A 17,512-nucleotide genomic window follows, 5' to 3' on the forward strand; every position below is an offset into this window, starting at 1 on the left:
ATGGGAAGCGTCGGTGCACAGCCATTTTAAGATCTCTCCAGAGATGTTCAATCGGATTCAAGTCTGGGCTCTGGCTGGGCCACTCAAGGACATTCACAGAGTTGTCCTGAAGCCACTCCTTTGATATCTTGGCTGTGTGCTTAGGGTCGTTGTCCTGCTGAAAGATGAACCGTCGCCCCAGTCTGAGGTCAAGATTGCTCTGGAGCAGGTTTTCATCCAGGATGTCTCTGTACATTGCTGCAGTCATATTTCCCTTTATCCTGACTAGTCTCCCAGTTCCTGCTGCTGAAAAATATCCCACAGCATGATGCTGCCACTACCATGCTTCACTGTAGGGATGGTATTGGCCTGGTGATGAGCGGTGCCTGGTTTCCTCCAAACGTGATGCCTGGCATTCACACCAAAGAGTTCAATCTTTGTCTCATCAGACCAGAGAATTTTGTTTCTCATGGTCTGAGAGTCCTTCAGGTGCCTTTTGGCAAACTCCAGGCGGGCTGCCATGTGCCTTTTACTAAGGAGTGGCTTCCGTCTGGCCACTCTACTATACAGGCCTGAGTGGTGGATTGCTGCAGAGACGGTTGTCCTTCTGGAAGGTTCTCCTCTCTCCACAGAGGACCTCTGGAGCTCTGACAGAGTAACCATCAGGTTCTTGGTCACCTCCCTGACTAAGGCCCTTCTCCCCCAATCGTTCACTTTAAATGGCTGGCCAGCTCTAGGAAGAGTCCTGGTGGTTTCAAACTTCTTCCACTTACGGATGATGGAGGCCACTGTGCTCATTGGGACCTTCAAAGCAGCAGAAATTTTTCTGTAACCTTCCCCAGATTTGTGCCTCGAGACAATCCTGTCTCTGAGGTCTACAGACAATTCCTTTGACTTCATGCTTGGTTTGTGCTCTGACATGAACTGTCAACTGTGGGACCTTATACAGACAGGTGTGTGCTTTTCCAAATCATGTCCAATCAACTGAATTTACCACAGGTGGACTCCAATTAAGCTGCAGAAACATCTCAAGGATGATCAGGGGAAACAGGATGCACCTGAGCTCATTTTTGAGCTTCATGGCAAAGGCTGCGAATACTTGTATTGTACATGTGCTTTCTCAATTTTTCTATTTTTAATAAATTTCCAAAAATCTCATGTAAACTTTTTGCACGTTGTCAGTATGGGGTGTTGTGTGTACAATTCTGAGGAAAAAAAATGAATTTAATCCATTTTGGAATAAGGCTGTAACATAAAATGTGGAAAAAGTGATGCACTGTAAATACTTTCTGGATGCACTGTATCACTGAAAACCACAGAAAACAAAAAAGGCAAAAAAAAACAGTATGAGGAAAGTTCAAAGAAAGAAAAAAAAATTACAATGTTTCTGTTTGGGGATTGTTGTACAAAACTGAGCTGCGGCCACAGAACTAACTGCACTGCGGATGATTCATTCAGGCATTTCAAGGTCTTTTGGGCACTTCGTTGTAATGAAAGTATCTGCCGAATGTACTTCGTAGTAACGAGATTTCTATAGACTCATGTCATATGGGGAAAACTGTCGGCACCATAAAAATACTTTATTGTAATGAAAATTTCGTTGTAAAGATATTTGTTGTAACAAAATTTTACCTGTATTCTCTAAACCTATTATTACTAGCTTCATAGACTAATGACATACCGTAGATCCCGTTATATAAGCCGAGAATTTCATCCTAGATTTTTGGCTTGGAGTTTGGGGGTCGGTTTATACAACGAGTATCGTTTCAGATTCAAGATTTCCAGCGCAATGCTTGTTTTGTCGATGAATACGGAATAAATACTGACGAAACCACAGAGCCATCTTTCAGATGAAGAAGTAACTTTGCATGCCGGTACTTTAAATTAAATAAAGAATTTATTCAAAAAAGTGTTTTAGTTGTTGATTTTTTAAATAAAATTTATAATAAATTATCGGGAAGTTTAAAATGAAATTTTTTGTTTTGATTTACGATCGACATCTTGCGTTACGAAACGGATGCGGTCACGTGTATCCGCTTGCGCGATTGTAAACAAACAACCGAGAGCATTAGTTTCGTCAGTCGGAGCTCAGATACATGTGTTTGTGGATGTAATTGCAGTGATTTACCTATATATATATATAATTCATTAAGATCATGCAAGCAAGACACATAATTGCTAAGGAAGGAAGAGAAGGTAAAAGTAAGCGATCGCAATCGAAACGAAGATGGACATTGTGTGGAAATATCTCCTCCCTTACTGCAGCCCAAAGATGTCAAATTAAATGGTGAGTACAGTATGAAATTGTTTCTAGAATAGAATGCCTTTTATTGTCAATATACGCAGCTACAATGAGATTAAAAGCAGCTCCTTCCGTGCAGAAAAAAGTTCTGTATAGGGCTTGTATGGTTGTTTTTAGCTTTAGCATAACGCCGGATCTGCGGCCCCGCTCGCTTTTCCTCCTCCGCCTGTGTTGTCTCCTAGACCCGACAACAATCAACGGAGAGCCCGCTGGTCTCGCTATGTTGTCCTGGATGTTGTGCGTGTGATGAAAAACACTCGAAAACAGATGTCTGGCTCTGGACACCGATGTCTATAAGGTTCTGAATGGTGTAGCGGATGTTCGCCAAACTGATCGTGCACAAACAAGGACAAAAACAAAAAAAAAAAAACAGTACAAAAACAACAAAAAAGTGCACTGAAAAGGAGAGCCCTGAGCCGCTGCGACCATGAGTGCCGCCATGCTCCTAGCTTAATCGAAGTAGGCTTGGCACTTTTATAACTTTTTGGTTAGTACATTAGAAAAATTATTGGTGTTTTGGTAAATTATGCACATTATATTATATATCAAAAATGCCGGCAGTCTCAAATTCGATAAACATTATAAATATACCAAGAGACACTTTTAAGGAAATTTAGAAAATTTTGCTTGGAGAAGGGGGTCGGCTTAAATACCGGTCATCAGCAAATACATGTAATTAGTAGGTAAAGAAGGGGTTCGGCTAATATACCGGGTCGGCCTGTATTCCGGGATCTACGGTACTCATCTACAATTCAGCATCTTTTTTTCCCTCTATTATTCCTTAGCTGAAAGGCTGACGTGCATAACACACTATTACTATCAGCATTTGTTAATAACAGCAAAAAAAAAAAAAATCTAGATTGAACAAGGGCAGATTTTACATTTGTGTTATCATTATGACAGCTTTTTGACTCAAAATTAGAAAGTTTCTGTTTTAAAGAACATGGAAAACATTTGTTGTGTCTGTATGATGAATGAATCAATTCAACAGCATCAAATGTTCTTTAGAACTAACAAACTAATTTACTTCTACTGAAAACTCTAACAATCTAAAAAAAAAAAATTATAAACTGCTTGGAAAATGGACTGTTCTTGGCAAAAGACAAAGAAATCCAGAAATCCTCACTTCTTCACAGTTTCCAAGGACTGACTGACATATTTAAAATGTCATCTTGAATTGGTATAAAGATCCTAATGTTCAAAACTCTCAATATTGAACTTTCCTTTAATCAATATATAAACTAAGAAAATGGACTGAAAAAACAACTCAAAATGTGAACTGTGGGAACTAACACTGATTACCCTGCCAGCAATAAGGACACCTGAGTAAACAGCCAGTAATTAGAAAACTTGGACTTTATGAGAACAAAGTCTCCTTGAACTTTTTAACTCTGGGAATTTTAATCCCATATTAAACACACTGTGCATATTTTTAAACAATAGTTGTAGGTTTTAAAATTCTGTATTTTTACTGACTTAAACCTTTTATCTTTTAGATAATTCTTTCAGTATTTTGAACAGGTTGTTAATTTACTAGACCTGGGGTAATTCGAATCATAACAGAAAAACAACCAGAAAAAGCCAAACACTGATTGATTACTCTTGTAATTTTCTGAATGTGAAGTTAGACCTTTAAGTATAGGTATATGCTGGGCAAGAAGGAAGGAAGAAAAGCAGGCAGAGCAGGACAGAACAGAGAAAACCAAGGACAGCTGAGAAGGAGAAGAGCCCAAAGAAACTGACAAGGACCTCTGCAGAATTAACACCAATCTGAAGCAACTCTGCACCCAAACTTTAAAAGACTCATCTTCCATCAGCTTGATTTTCTGCAAGTATTTTCATTAAGACTCCTTTTCAAATACATTTTTTAACTTTTGTCTCTTTTTAAAGCACATTTCCTACATTTGCTACCATTGGTTTTGCTGTGTTTCTTTATAATAATACATGGCATACAGCCGGGTGAGGGAGCATATCCAAAGCAGTACCCCATGGATCGCAGTGGTGGCCCGGACTCCCGCAGGGGTCCATGGGAACTGGAGTTAGATAAAGCCCTGTTGGGCTGACCTGTGGGCACCGCCGGGGGTGATGCAGCTACTGCCGAGCCATGGAGTGCAGTTCTTCAACCACACCCAGAAGTGCTGCCGGAAATGCATCAACAAGCACCTGGAGCACTTCTGGGTGACTTAGAAAAGGAGCCAGCAGACACTACTTCGGGAGCCAGAGTCGGGAGGAGGAAAACAAAGCTTGCCTGGAGAAGGAAAAGAAAAGCAGAAAGAGAAAGAAGAAGAGTTGTGTTGTGTCAGTTTGGGGGAGCGGTGCTTGCCTTGGTGGGTGACAAATATTAATTTTACACTGTTTGATTGGGTCAAGGTATATTGTTAAGAGCACCGGGTGTGGGTGATTGCCATATTCCTACAGAGGTTAGCAGTTGAGAAGAGACGCCTTCAATACAAAGCAGCACTGTGAGCAGGGACCTGCTTTGGTGATTGGCACAGGTATAGCTCAGACTTGAGGACAACTGTTTGGTCTGCTTGTGCACAGCTAGTAAGTCCCAGTGCTTGAGTCAACTGTCCGCATGCAGGTAAGGCTGTACACGTGGGGCGCTATAAAATAGATACCTAACACTTATATAAACAATACAGTTAGCAGTAACTGTAGAATAGATGAACCAAACAATGAACACAGGAATCTTTATAATACACTCAAGGTAAGGTAATAAGAGCGCCTGGTGTAGACGATTGCCATACTCCTGTAGGAGTTAGAAGCTGAGGAAAATAAGTTTTCCAATAAGAGCAGCATGGTAAGCAGGAACCGGCTTTGGTGATTGGCCCAAGTGTAGCTTAACTATTTGGTCTGCTTATGCTAAGCTAGTAAGTCTCTTTGCTTAAAGCAGCTGTAAGCCTGTACATGTATGGCGCTATAAAGCAACTATATTAAGACAACATTCCAAAATAAACCACATCTGAAATAAATGAAAATGTGTCTTAGACTTCTGGAGAAGTGCTTAACTTAAACCCAACGTGTGCCTTAGTAAATTGAACAAGCCAAGGTCTAGGGTCCACCACTTCTCAAACCGATATTTTTAAAAGAATAAGGGCTTTCCAGGAGCATAACATTTAAAAATGGCAGAGATCCAGGAGCTCAAAAGCATATTGACATAATTAGTAATAATGAATTTACAATACACTGTATTTAAAGTAACATAAGTGCTTTAAAGACTTTTATTCAGCACACTTTGAAAATAATAAAAGAAGGGCAAGTCAGCAATGAAACAACATTCAGCAGGTCAACTGTAAGTGTTTTCAATGAGATCAAAGGCTTTAAAGGTTAGGGTTAGTTGCCAGTCAGGTAAGAATTCAAGATAATCTGCAAGAGCTTTTGCTTAGAAGATTCCTTCTCCTTCCCAAATTTCAACACTACAATCCTCATACAAAAAGCATTTTGAAATCTATGACATATTTACTCAAATAATAGTCATTAGATATAGTTTTTGTAGCAGAGAATAATAAAAACAAATTATATTCATACAGTACCTCTTCAATGCTCAAAGTGGGGAAAGGCGGAAAACAATTGCAGCTAATTCTCTCAGTTATCGTATGTACCCTGCCATTTTAATGAAGCAATGTAACATGTCTTGAGAAATGGTGGCAGAGGGAATACTTGTGCTTATCTAAATTATTTTTTTTAAATTTGAATGAAAAAGTAATTCATTTTTGGAGAAAATAGTTTAAAATGAAATTGCTGCATCAGCAAATATCATTGCTACTACACATCTATACCACCTTTGGTCTTTCATAGACTTTCAGTAACTTGTCCAATGAAGAGAGTTTATCCCACCTTACCACCTTACACACAGTCACGGGCCCACCTCTTTAATCACTTTGGACACTTACATGCCTTTCTTCTCTATACAGGCAGTCACCGGGTTATGTACAAAATAGGGGCTGTAGGTTTGTACTTAAGTTGAATTTGCATGTAAGTCGGAACAGGTACATTAGTTTAATAAATGCTATTGTTGACCAACTGTAACCAAGTGCTCTGCCAATGAATACTGGAGTTTCACCTCTCTCTGACCTTTATTATTTCTACTTTATTTTCAATGGTGATGGTTTTTCTCTTCTTTACTGTATCACCAGTGCTTGCATCAGATTTGTGCTTCAGAGACATTCTTGAAGAGTGAAGACAAAAGGTTAAGATGAGCTCTTCTGCACAGCACTATATACGCTACAACAGCAGGAAGGCACCCGTCGTCAACACGTCTGATGTACTGACAAGAGACAACTTCCTGCTATGTGTGTAACAGTACAAGCAGGCTTGCTATCGAGAATGAACGGGGGTGACGAAGAGCGATTCACCACCCGCCCACCACACAGTCACCTCCACTACAGTATGCTGCTTGCAGCGTCCGCCCCTCCGAGAACAAACACGGTGCGACCAAAGGCGGGTAGTGAATCGCCCGCCACCTCCCCCATTCAACAGGCAGCCACCCAAGGCACACTACATGTTACCCCCCGCCGCCCTTATTCACCCTCAATGGCCTCTGTTCAGCCACAACCGGGTCACGGCTTGCAGCATCACCAGCCACCCACCGAGAACGAATAGGGCAGCCGTGTGTGGTGGGCAGGAAGTGAGACGCCCCCCTCCGCTCCGTCCAGCCTGTGTCCAGTCAGGAGCAGTAGCTGAGGCAGCATGGTGAGCGGGCAGCGAACCGCCCCATCAAGCCTCCGTCCTGCACATGAGCAATAGCTGTGGCCCCTGTGACTATGGACCACGGGTCACCGCTTGCCGCCGGGAGTCGCCCCAGGGACACTATACTGCGTGAGCAGTGAAATCGCCCCCCTCCAGCAACCGCTTGCAGCGTCCCCAGGTCGAAGATGACGGACCGGCAGTTACTGAGGTGCATGTGTCGCAGCTGCAGCCCCATTCGTAAGTCATGTAAGTAACTTGGGGACTACCTGTATTGGCATTTCATTTCAGTATCCTTGGCATAATAGGAAACTCTGGCATTACCTCACATCATGTTGTGCAGCCCATATTTCTCACTAACAGTGTCTTTTTAGAATGTGTTTTTTTATTTTCATGATGCGACTTATGAAAAACAATTCAACGGCTAAAATAGACAAATCCAGCCATTTATTCCATCTTATTTATCCTTATCTTAGTTGAATTGAGCCAAACATCAAGCCTTAATCAACAAGCACTACACAGGACTGTTATCAAGTAACTTTTTTTCTTCTTCCACAACGGCAAGTTTAAAAACCATTAGGTCTAAACCATAAATCCTAAAAAAGTTTGATAGGGGTTTTAACTTCCTATGATGCATTCTGTCTTATAAATTATATAATAGCAAAAATAAAATACTGATATTTCTACTTATCACATACGAAGAGAGTTATAAACATAACATCGATCAGCAAATGGGTCCTACCGTCTAGTCTTTCATCAATAATGCGCATGCCTCTTTTAAAGGCATCCTCTGCCTTCTGTAGACTCTCCCGAGATTGGTCAGTCTCATTGCGGAATAGGAAAGTGCGGCCAATGGTTGCCCAGGCCCTCTGCTCTTCCAGGTCATTACCAACTGATTGAGCAAGTGCCAGGTGCTGACGCTGATGCTATGCATAAGAAAGAAAAGAAAATTAAAAACTTTACATCAGCCGACATCCTTGAAAACATCAAGATTTAATCAAACACTTCACCTTGTACTGGAATGTTAAGTTTTATGAGGAACTCTCAAGAAAGGTTCTCTTTCCCTAGAAAGGAATGATTAACATAATGGCAGAGTAAAGTTCTGAATTAAGAAAAGAGGAGGAACTGGGCCATACAGGGTAAAGAGAGGATTGAGTTTCCTCCACATTCTGGATTGGCATATGGCTATCCCATGTGGGGTGGGTCTGAAGTTCAGTGGTACTTGAAAATGATTGGAAACAGATATTTATTGTGAATTATGCATTGCTGAAGAATATTTAACTGCAATGAAAGTATTGCTAAAGAATTCAGTCAACGATATCACAGACGGTTTCACACTGCAGCATAAAACAGACAAATCAAAACATGAAGGCTTTTAATGCACTAAAGTCTGTGTGTGACACATGCTGCTTGACAGATTGGGGCAGACCTTCAGTGCCTTGTCATAGTTGCCCAGTTCTGCAAAGCACTCCCCGATCTTCCTGTGTGCAACAGCCTTGCCGATGACATCATTCAGGGTATCAGACAGGTGTAGCTCTTGAAGATGCTCCTCAATTGCCGCACTAAAGTCTCCTGTAGGAGCAAAGGACTATAGTTATCTAAAAGTCACAGAAATATATAAAACACAGTTTAACATACATGTATTAAATATAAACACTTATATTTATTTCATACACAGACTGGTTGGGTGACATAGTGGGGTAACACAGTGAGCTTGCGGCACACGCCAAACCAGTAACCCTATGGTCTACAACCAAGTGCCTTAGCTACTAAACCATTGCCTCTATAGTTTCATTAGTGTCAATAATACAACAGAACATGTGCTTATCTTTAGTAAAACACCCAAAAATAGTTAGTAATGCTTAAAAAGCATGTAGAACTTGCATTTTACAATAGCATACCAAAAATGACTACATACAGCAATGTATAAAATGTATGTCATTCTGGAGTCCTTCATATTGACTTAGTCTTTTGCTGTGAGATAAGATCCAGAAGCAAACCAGGGGCTTATTCAACTGAAAAAATACAAAGGCATCCAGCCATATGTAGAGATTCATAAAGATTCTGCAAAAATTCAAGGACCACATTTTAAGACAGACGTCAAAGCATCTTCACAGGCTGAGTAAGAGAAGCAGGCAGATTAAGAAATGACCACACAACAAATGGTCCTGCAGTTTATGCAATGAAATTACCTTCCCCAGTAAAAGAAAACTGTCATAACAACTAAACATTTTGAGAGAGCCAGACAGATGGGGTCAACAAATGCAGGTCTACCCCTCGATGTTCATAGGAACCCTCTTATCTGATGATGGTTCAGAGTCTCCTTTTTGGGTAAAGCATATGAAAGAGGTTTTTTGCATAACATGAACAATGCCTGGATGATAACAGCTGCTGCCTAAGAGACAATCGAACAACATACACAATTTAGTCATTAAAAAGCTGTCCTAACATTAAAAAATTAATTAAATAAATAAAATAAATAAATACATAAAAAAAAACCTTCAAGACATCGCCATTTTACAGCTGATTTGACAGTGAAAATAGATGCTTCAAAATTGCAGGCTTATTGCTTCATACTGAGAACTCCTGCATTGTTTCAGGTCTACTGTCAGCAAAGGAGAACACTTCAAGGAGTTTTTATAATATATTATATGCATTGTCAGGGATGCCAGGGGCAACGACCCGGCCGGGACGCCGTGAGGGACTGGATGTGGGTCTGCACCCACCCTGGATCACGTGGAGGCCGCCATCCTGGTTGCTTTGGGGGCCACGGGTTGAGGGCATGGAAGCCCCACCCTGCAGGGGCCCATGGTCACCGCCAGGAGGCACCCCATTGCCTTGGGGACCTATTACCTCAGCACTTCCGCCACACCAGGAAGTGCTGGGGGGGGGAAGATTAAGGAGGACACCAGGTGAGCTGCCAGGAGAACAGTGTCGGGAATCACCTGGAGCTCATCCGGGGGGATATAAAAGGGACCGTCTCCCTTCATTCAGGGCTGGAGTCAAGTGGAAGCAGGACGAGGCAGAAGAGGTGTGGAGGCGGCCCGAAGAAAGGCATTTTGTGGCCAGGACTGTGTGTTGGGGTAATTGTGCACTAAATGGACTGGGTCTTAGTGACCATTTATTGTAAATATTGTAAATAATAAACGTGTGGTGGTGAGTAACAACATGTCCGCGTGTCTGTGTCCGGGTTGGCTCCACAACATGCATACACACACCTGTGAAAAAGTATTTGCCCCCTTCGTGATTCTTATTTTTTGCATGTTTGTCACACTTAAATGTTTCAGATCATCAAACAAATTTAAAAATTAGACAAAGATAACCCGAGTAAACACAAAATGTAGTTTTTAAGTGAAATAAATTCCAAAACTACATGGCCCTATGTGAAAACATAATTGCCCCCATTGTTAAATCATGAAGTAATTTTAGTTAATCACATTTTTTGGAAAGCCGAGTTAAATTTCACTAGCCACACCCAGGCCTGATTACCGCCAGACCTGTTGATCCAAGAGATCATTTAAATAGAACCTGTCAGACAAAGTGAAGTAGGCCAAAAGATTTCAAAAAGGAAGACAACATGCCACGATCTAAAGAAATTGAGGAAAAGATGAGAAACAAAGTAATTGACATTTATCAGTCTGGGAAAGGTTACAAAGCCATTTCTAAAGTTTTGGGACTCCAGTGGACCACGGTGAGAGCCATTTTCCACAAATGGAGAAAACATGGAACAGTGGTGAACCTTCCCAGGAGTGGCCGGTCTACACAAATTACTGCAAGAGTGCAGTGACAATGCATCCAAGAGATCACAAAAGAACCCAGAACAACATCTAAAGAACTGCAGGCCTCACTTGCCTCAGTCAAGGTCAGTGTTCATGACTCAACCAAAAGAAAGAGACTGGGCAAAAATGGCATGCATGGCAGAGTTCCAAGGCGAAAACCACTGCTGACCAAAAAGAACATAAAGGCTTTTCTCACTTTTTCCAAAAAACATCTTGATGATCCCCAAGACTTTTGGGAAAATATTCTTGGACTGATGAAATAAAAGTTGAACTTTTTGGAAGGTGTGCGTCCCGTTACATTGGCATAAAAGTAACACAGCATTTCAGAAAAAGAACATCTTACCAACATGGTGGTGGTAGTGTGATGGTCTTGGTCTGGGGCTGTTTTGCTGCTTCAGGACCTGAACGACTTGCTGTGACTGATGGAATCATGAATTCTGTCAGTCAGTCATCTTCCAACCCACTATATCTTAACTTATCTGGAGCCAATCCCAGCCAACACAGGGTGCAAGGCAGGAACAAATCCCGGGCAGGGCGCCAGCCCACCGCAGGGCACATACACACACCCCCCAAGACACACTAGGGACAAATTAGGATTGCTAATGCACCTAACCTGCATGTCTTTGGACTGTGGGAGGAAACCCACGCAGACACGGGGAGAACATGCAAACTGCACACAGAGAGGACCAGGGAAGCCAACCCAGGTCTACTGCTCATCCCCATTCCCATCAGGAATTCTACTTTCAACTAAAAAATCCTGAAGAAGAATGTCTGGCCATCAGTTTGTGACCTCAAGCTGAAGCACATTTGGGTTCTGCAGCAGGACAACGATCCAAAACACACCAGCAAGTCCACCTCTGAATGGCTTACAAAAACTAAATGAAGGTTTTGGAGTGGCCTAGTCAAAGTCCGGACTTGAATCCAATTGAAATGCTGTGACATGACCTTAAAAAAGCAGTTCATGCTCAGAAACCCTCCAATGTGGCTGAATTGAAACAATTCTGCAAAGAAGAGTGGGCCAAAATCCCTCCACAGCGAGGTGAAAGACTCCTTGTCAGTTATCGCAAATGCTTGATTGCAGTTGTTGCTGCTAAGGGAGGCAATTACTTTTTCACATAGGGCCATGTAGGTCTGGATAGTTTTTTTCCCCCCCCTAATAAATAAAATCATCACTTAAAAACTGCATTTTGTGTTTATTTGGGTTATCTTTAATATTTAAATTTGTTTGATCTGAAACATTTATTTTTCAAAGCACTATATACAGACACACACACACAATCATTTTTTTCTAAAAAATGTTAAGATATTCACAGCTATCAGTCTTTCAGTTTATAATTTTCAATTTTGTCTTCCATATTATGTAAAGTGGCTACATTTCCAAAATCCCTTAATTATTGAATTTCTATATTAAATTTGAACTTTAATGCCAGACAACATAATTACCAGAAATTTCTCTTGGTGTTACTTCCACACACATAACAAAAGTAAATACAATTAACTCCACACAAATGAATACATAAAAACCATCCCAACATTATATACCTGTATAACTGTTGATAATAATATACTGCACAAAAGAAAATAAATAAAACATGTTGACAATGCAGAAATACACTTATGCCTAGTAATAGACCATGCAAGTCTTTAAGCAGTAAATATAATTTTGAGGTTAGGAAAAACAGAATCAGAGACTGTGTTTAACCAGAATGAGTGCAGTAGAAACAAAAATCATTATGTGCCTAGTAACGCTTGTTTTAATTGACCAGCAATGTTTCTGTGAAAGTAATAACTAAAAAAAGATAGTTACCCAGGGGAGTACAGTCTTAAATTATATTTCCAGCACATTTTCTGACCCATGATGCATACAGATTCTCAATAGAGTTCACTTTCAGTCCCACAATCAATTTTGCTGCCCAAAATACATGCTGCAGTGCAAACTTTGAGTGAGCACTTTCACTACCATACCTGACAATTATGGAGAAAGTGAGGATGCTTTTTTTTTTTCCCCATGATGGCTCAATAAAATTGAACCAGCACTGACTAGGAAAGGTTAAACTCCAGAGCTCTTTTGACAAAAGATGCTATGCTTTTCTCCTAGTTCAGCATGTGGGTAATAGATGTGCCAAGAAATGAAAATTATTCCACATTGTTGACAGTGACATTATTTAGAATTTGAGGAATAGGAGGCAAGCAGTGTCTTTTTAAAGGTATAACTACTTCATTCCCCAAGTATTTACGTTAAGATTTGGCGGTGCACCAACTATCCAGCCGATTCATCTTTCTATGGTATGGCAACTCATTCCTATATGTATTCAGGACAGTCACAGTGGTATCATTGGAAGAGTTGTGCAATTTAACATTGGGTTTGTTGGGGGGGGTGCAGTCATTAGTGTAGGTAGAGAAAAGGAGAGAAAGAAAACGGCCATGAGACAACCCTGTTTTCTGGGTCTGAAGCTCTGACTGGTATCTGCCCAATTTCACAGTATGTCACCTGTTTCTTAGAAAATCAGGGATCCAAAGACATTTAGCACAATATACACTCAAGTTTACCATGAAGCGGCTCTGGGATGGTTGTGTTAAATACAAAACTGAAATCCACAAATAAGATCCTGATATAAGTAGTGGAGGAGTCGTAATGCTGCAAGATGTGGTAGACAGCCATATTAACTGCATCCTCAACTGACCTGTTGGCAAGCTGTGGTGGATGAATGAGAAAAATCTGTGTCAGACTTAATATGCTAATCATTTATACAGAGGTCGGCACTACTGGCCTGTAATAATTTAAAAAACGAAAATATTTTCCTTCCTGGGCACAGAAATGATTGTGGAATCTTTGAAACAAATATTTCTGTTAACACAGGTGCTAACTGACCAGCGCAATGTCTTAATGTCGTGAGAGACAAAGCCTGGCTCAGGAGCTTTGACATTTTTGTTTCTGAAAGAGCACACGCAGTTCATGCTCAGAAGTGTGTGAGCTAGCTGGACTTTAAGATAGACAAGTCAGATAGTTCATTGTCCTGAGTGGTGGAGGGATGTTTCTCAAACCTGCAATAAGAACTGTTCTACTAATTGTATAGTGAGGGTTTGGTTTAGTATTTGGTCGTGGAAGTGGGGCTTGCATTTGTAACTAGTTATCACTTGTAAAGCATCCCAGACAGAAAATAAATTATTGGTTGAAAAAAGCCAAAGAAATTTGAACTGTCGCGATCTCTATCCTGCATTAGTCATTATTGGGTCACATATTACTTGCTCCTGCACAATTTGTAAAATGTTTAAAAAGAACATTTTTCATATTTTATAATTACTATTCTTATATAATAAATGGTGACAAATGTATTCCAATTCACAATAAAAATTAAATGGCGCGCAAAATGCAAGACAAAGTAACTACCGGTACTAGTATTTCTTTAAGGTGATCTTCACCAATGACCGATTCAGATTACCGTATTGACAATCAAATGTAAAATCAGGAAGACACATGCTGTTACAGTGAAGCCTACTGTGGAGCGCATTGTGCAAAACCATCTGTATTGAAGGCAGATATGTAAATAAAAACATCGACCTTCTTCCAGATGTTTAAAATCACAAATTTCACGCATACCCAGTATACAGTATGTCAAAGGGACTAAAATGTCCGTTCTTATTAGGGATTGCACAAGTCAAAGCGCATTCAATAGACGTTTCAGCCAACTACTCACCTTCTCGGTTAAAAGCACCAGGATATGAGATCCTGGGTGCTTTCTAAAAGTATGCTAATGTTTTGCTGTCAAATAAAAAAAAAATATCAGTAGAGTAATAAATCAATATCTTGGAATCACTCATATACACCCTGACATGTATTCATGCTTTACTAACGTCATAGTATACCGTACAAATTACTGCTTAGCCCTTAATAATAAATGGCTTGTTAGTTATTCGGGTGGGAATACTCACAAGATCTGAAGTATTTTAGTGAAGATGACCCATAACACCCAGGTTTGAGAGAATATGGGAGTATTCAAGAGCGTGTCATGCGATGAAATGACATCTCAGGTCCGATTCACGAAAAGGGATGGCTAGTACATTAAATGTTTTTCGAAAAATCAAGTTTACTTGCCTCTGTTGGCTAGTAGTTCTCCCAAACGATTGCACACGTTCGCCTCCTCTCTCAGATCTTTGTTACGCTGAGCTTTACTCTTCGCCCGTTGAAGGTCTGCGAAAGAGAAAAGTTAAAAAAATCGCTGAACACGCGGACGAATCGAAAAGCTCTACTCTTTGCCATTTGATCCCCCAAACAAGGTGAACCAGTGAATCATAAGTGTACTCACGCCTAATGTCCTTTTCGCTGCTCATCTTGGCAATAGCAAATTACTGCGACCCTGGCCCGCCGATATCTTCATTATTCTTGTTACGCAGCTCCCGCGCGCAGAACACACTAATACTCTCATTGGTGGCTGTATACGGTTACGAGCAGCGTACCACCAATCATTTGAAATTGACTCGCCCCACCAGCGCAGTCGGATTTTTATTGGTTTGTGGATGCGGAAAGGTGAGCGTACCGCACCAATCATTTCCTCCTTCACTCTTCGGAAAATTTACAAGAGAATTTCCCAGAATCCCGCTGCCTCCCTCTAGGGGCTGGCCATTCGCGCAAAACGTCATATAGGGAGGAGCACGTTAAAGGCTCGCTAAATTGGCTGAAAGCGAGCGAACCATCCATTCGAGAAGCAGGTGAAAGTTTTTATTTTTCTATATTTTTATTCGTTGTAGTAAATGACAACAATGTAGATAAACAATAATTACAACAGAATAATACTACAGTGACAGTCAAGTAAGGTGGCAGAGGTACTTGCAACACTGAAGATAATCTGCAGATGTCTTCAACTCCTTTGAAAGGTTCCTGCCTTCGTGCTGTGATCCTAGTCTAGATTAAACGAGATTGAAAACGAATGGAGAAGTGTATTTTTCAAACTATTAATGGAATTTAGATAAAATTTCTGTTACATTTTAAAGCTACTGAAACCTTACATTGTAAAAATTATTTTGCTTATTGGATATCAACTTGATGCAGTGAGTATAGATAAGTATTCCATTAACTTGAAACCTTCCAAAATCTAACAAAACGTCATAGCGCTTAATGGCATCAGCGTTAAAAGTCTATGGAATAAAGTTTTGCAGGTCTAACCAAATGAATCCTTAAAAATATCTGACCTTCTGTCCTTGCTGGATCTATTTCTGATCATTTTCTATCTTCCTCTGTCCCATCCACATTAGATAGTCTTACTGAGTTCACTATAACTCAGCCCTCGGGTGAGAACAAAATAAAATATCTCATTTGAAACGCAACGAGATGTTCTTTAAGCATTCAACAACATGGTATAATTCATCATTATGATCTATAATATCTATATAATAGTGCCTTGAGAGCCTGCCACTTAAGACTGGCCTCACTGTGCATGTCCGGGCTTTCTCTGACCATCAACATATTTACATAGATGAAGTAACTGCAGCCAACCATGCATACTATAGCAGTATAAAACAGTGGCCATGATAACCCAAAGTTGTTCTATATGGTTAATAAACTACCCTGCCTGTGGCCCTATGCCTTCTTTAATTGAAGATTGTACAAAATCCTTCATTTTTTCTATGATACAATTAAAAACCTAAATAATGAAACAAGCCTGTCCTTCTTTTGTATTTTTCCCTGCCTTCCCTCTCTGTGCAGCTCCTGTTCTAAATTTTCACCAATTTCATCAACATTTAATAATGACGTATTTTGATGAGGTATGTCCCTAGCACCACATACAAATCCTGCCTTAAGTCATTATACTGACTTTTACAACAATAATAAATACAGTGGGGAAAATAAGTATTGAATGTGTCAATGTTTTTCTCTGTAAATACATTTCTAATGGGGCTACTGAAATGAAATTTTCAACAGATGTCGGTAACAACACACATAATCCACACGTACAAAGAAATCTTAACAAATAAGTCCGTAAATGAAGTTATGTATAATAATGTGGAATGACACAGGGAAAAATAATTGAACACATGAAGAAAAGGAGGTGCAAAAAGGCATGGAAAGCCAAGAAACCACCTGAAATCTGCCTGTATTTAGGAAGCAATCCTGTCCTCTATCAGTGCAAATTAACACAGTATCAGCTGGTTTAGCTCTAATTGAAGGCCTATAAAAGGTTTCTCATTACCAAGGTATCACACAAGAAGCATCACATGATGGGTAAAAGCAAACAGCTCTCCCAAGATCTTTGCAACCTTATTGTTGTAAAATATACTGATGGCATTGGTTACAGATGTATTTAGAAACTTCTAAATGTTCCAATGAGCACCATTGGGGCCATAATCTGGAAGTGGAAAGAAAATCATTTCAAAAGAATAATCAGAGCTGTCCAGGAGCCAAGGACCACTCACAGAGAGCTTCAGAAAGACCTGGAATTAGCAGGTACAGTAATTTTAAAGAAAACAATAAGTAATGCACTCAACCACTATGACCTCCACTCCTGGGAAAAAAAGCATGTTGAAGCTCGTTTGAAGTTTGCTGCACAACATTTGGACAAGCCAATGAAATACTGGGAGAATATAGTCTAGTCAAATGAGACCAAAATTGAATTCTTTGCATGTCATTGCACACGCCATGTTTGGAGGAGATCTGGCACTGCACATCACCCCAAAAACACCATACCAACAGTGAAGTTTGGAGGTGGGCACATCATGGTGTGGGGCTGTTTTTCAGCATATGGTCCTGGCAGACTTCATATAATTGAAG

At 40.3% G+C, this 17,512-nt stretch overlaps 1 protein-coding gene across 2 annotated transcripts in view; it reads right to left on the reverse strand.

The window, feature by feature from the left end:
• The window catches only part of tonsl (tonsoku-like, DNA repair protein), a 112,437-nt gene extending 97,138 nt beyond the window's left edge, over nt 1-15,299 (reverse strand). The window contains exons 1-4 of one of the 2 annotated variants that reach the window (XR_005630667.1): nt 15,054-15,299; nt 14,843-14,938; nt 8,397-8,539; nt 7,710-7,893 (exon numbers count right to left, since the gene is read on the reverse strand). Coding sequence is in view for 1 of the 2 variants with exons in the window: in XM_039736657.1 (XP_039592591.1) it covers nt 7,710-7,893; nt 8,397-8,539; nt 14,843-14,938; nt 15,054-15,078 (448 nt within the window). In the remaining variant the exon portion in view is untranslated. The remainder of the gene's footprint in view (nt 1-7,709; nt 7,894-8,396; nt 8,540-14,842; nt 14,939-15,053) is intronic. The other variant, XM_039736657.1, reaches the window with a different exon arrangement.
• Between the last annotated feature and the right edge of the window lie 2,213 nt (nt 15,300-17,512).

Source organism: Polypterus senegalus, chromosome 15 (genome assembly GCF_016835505.1).
Source record: "Polypterus senegalus isolate Bchr_013 chromosome 15, ASM1683550v1, whole genome shotgun sequence".
Classification (NCBI taxonomy): domain Eukaryota; kingdom Metazoa; phylum Chordata; class Cladistia; order Polypteriformes; family Polypteridae; genus Polypterus; species Polypterus senegalus.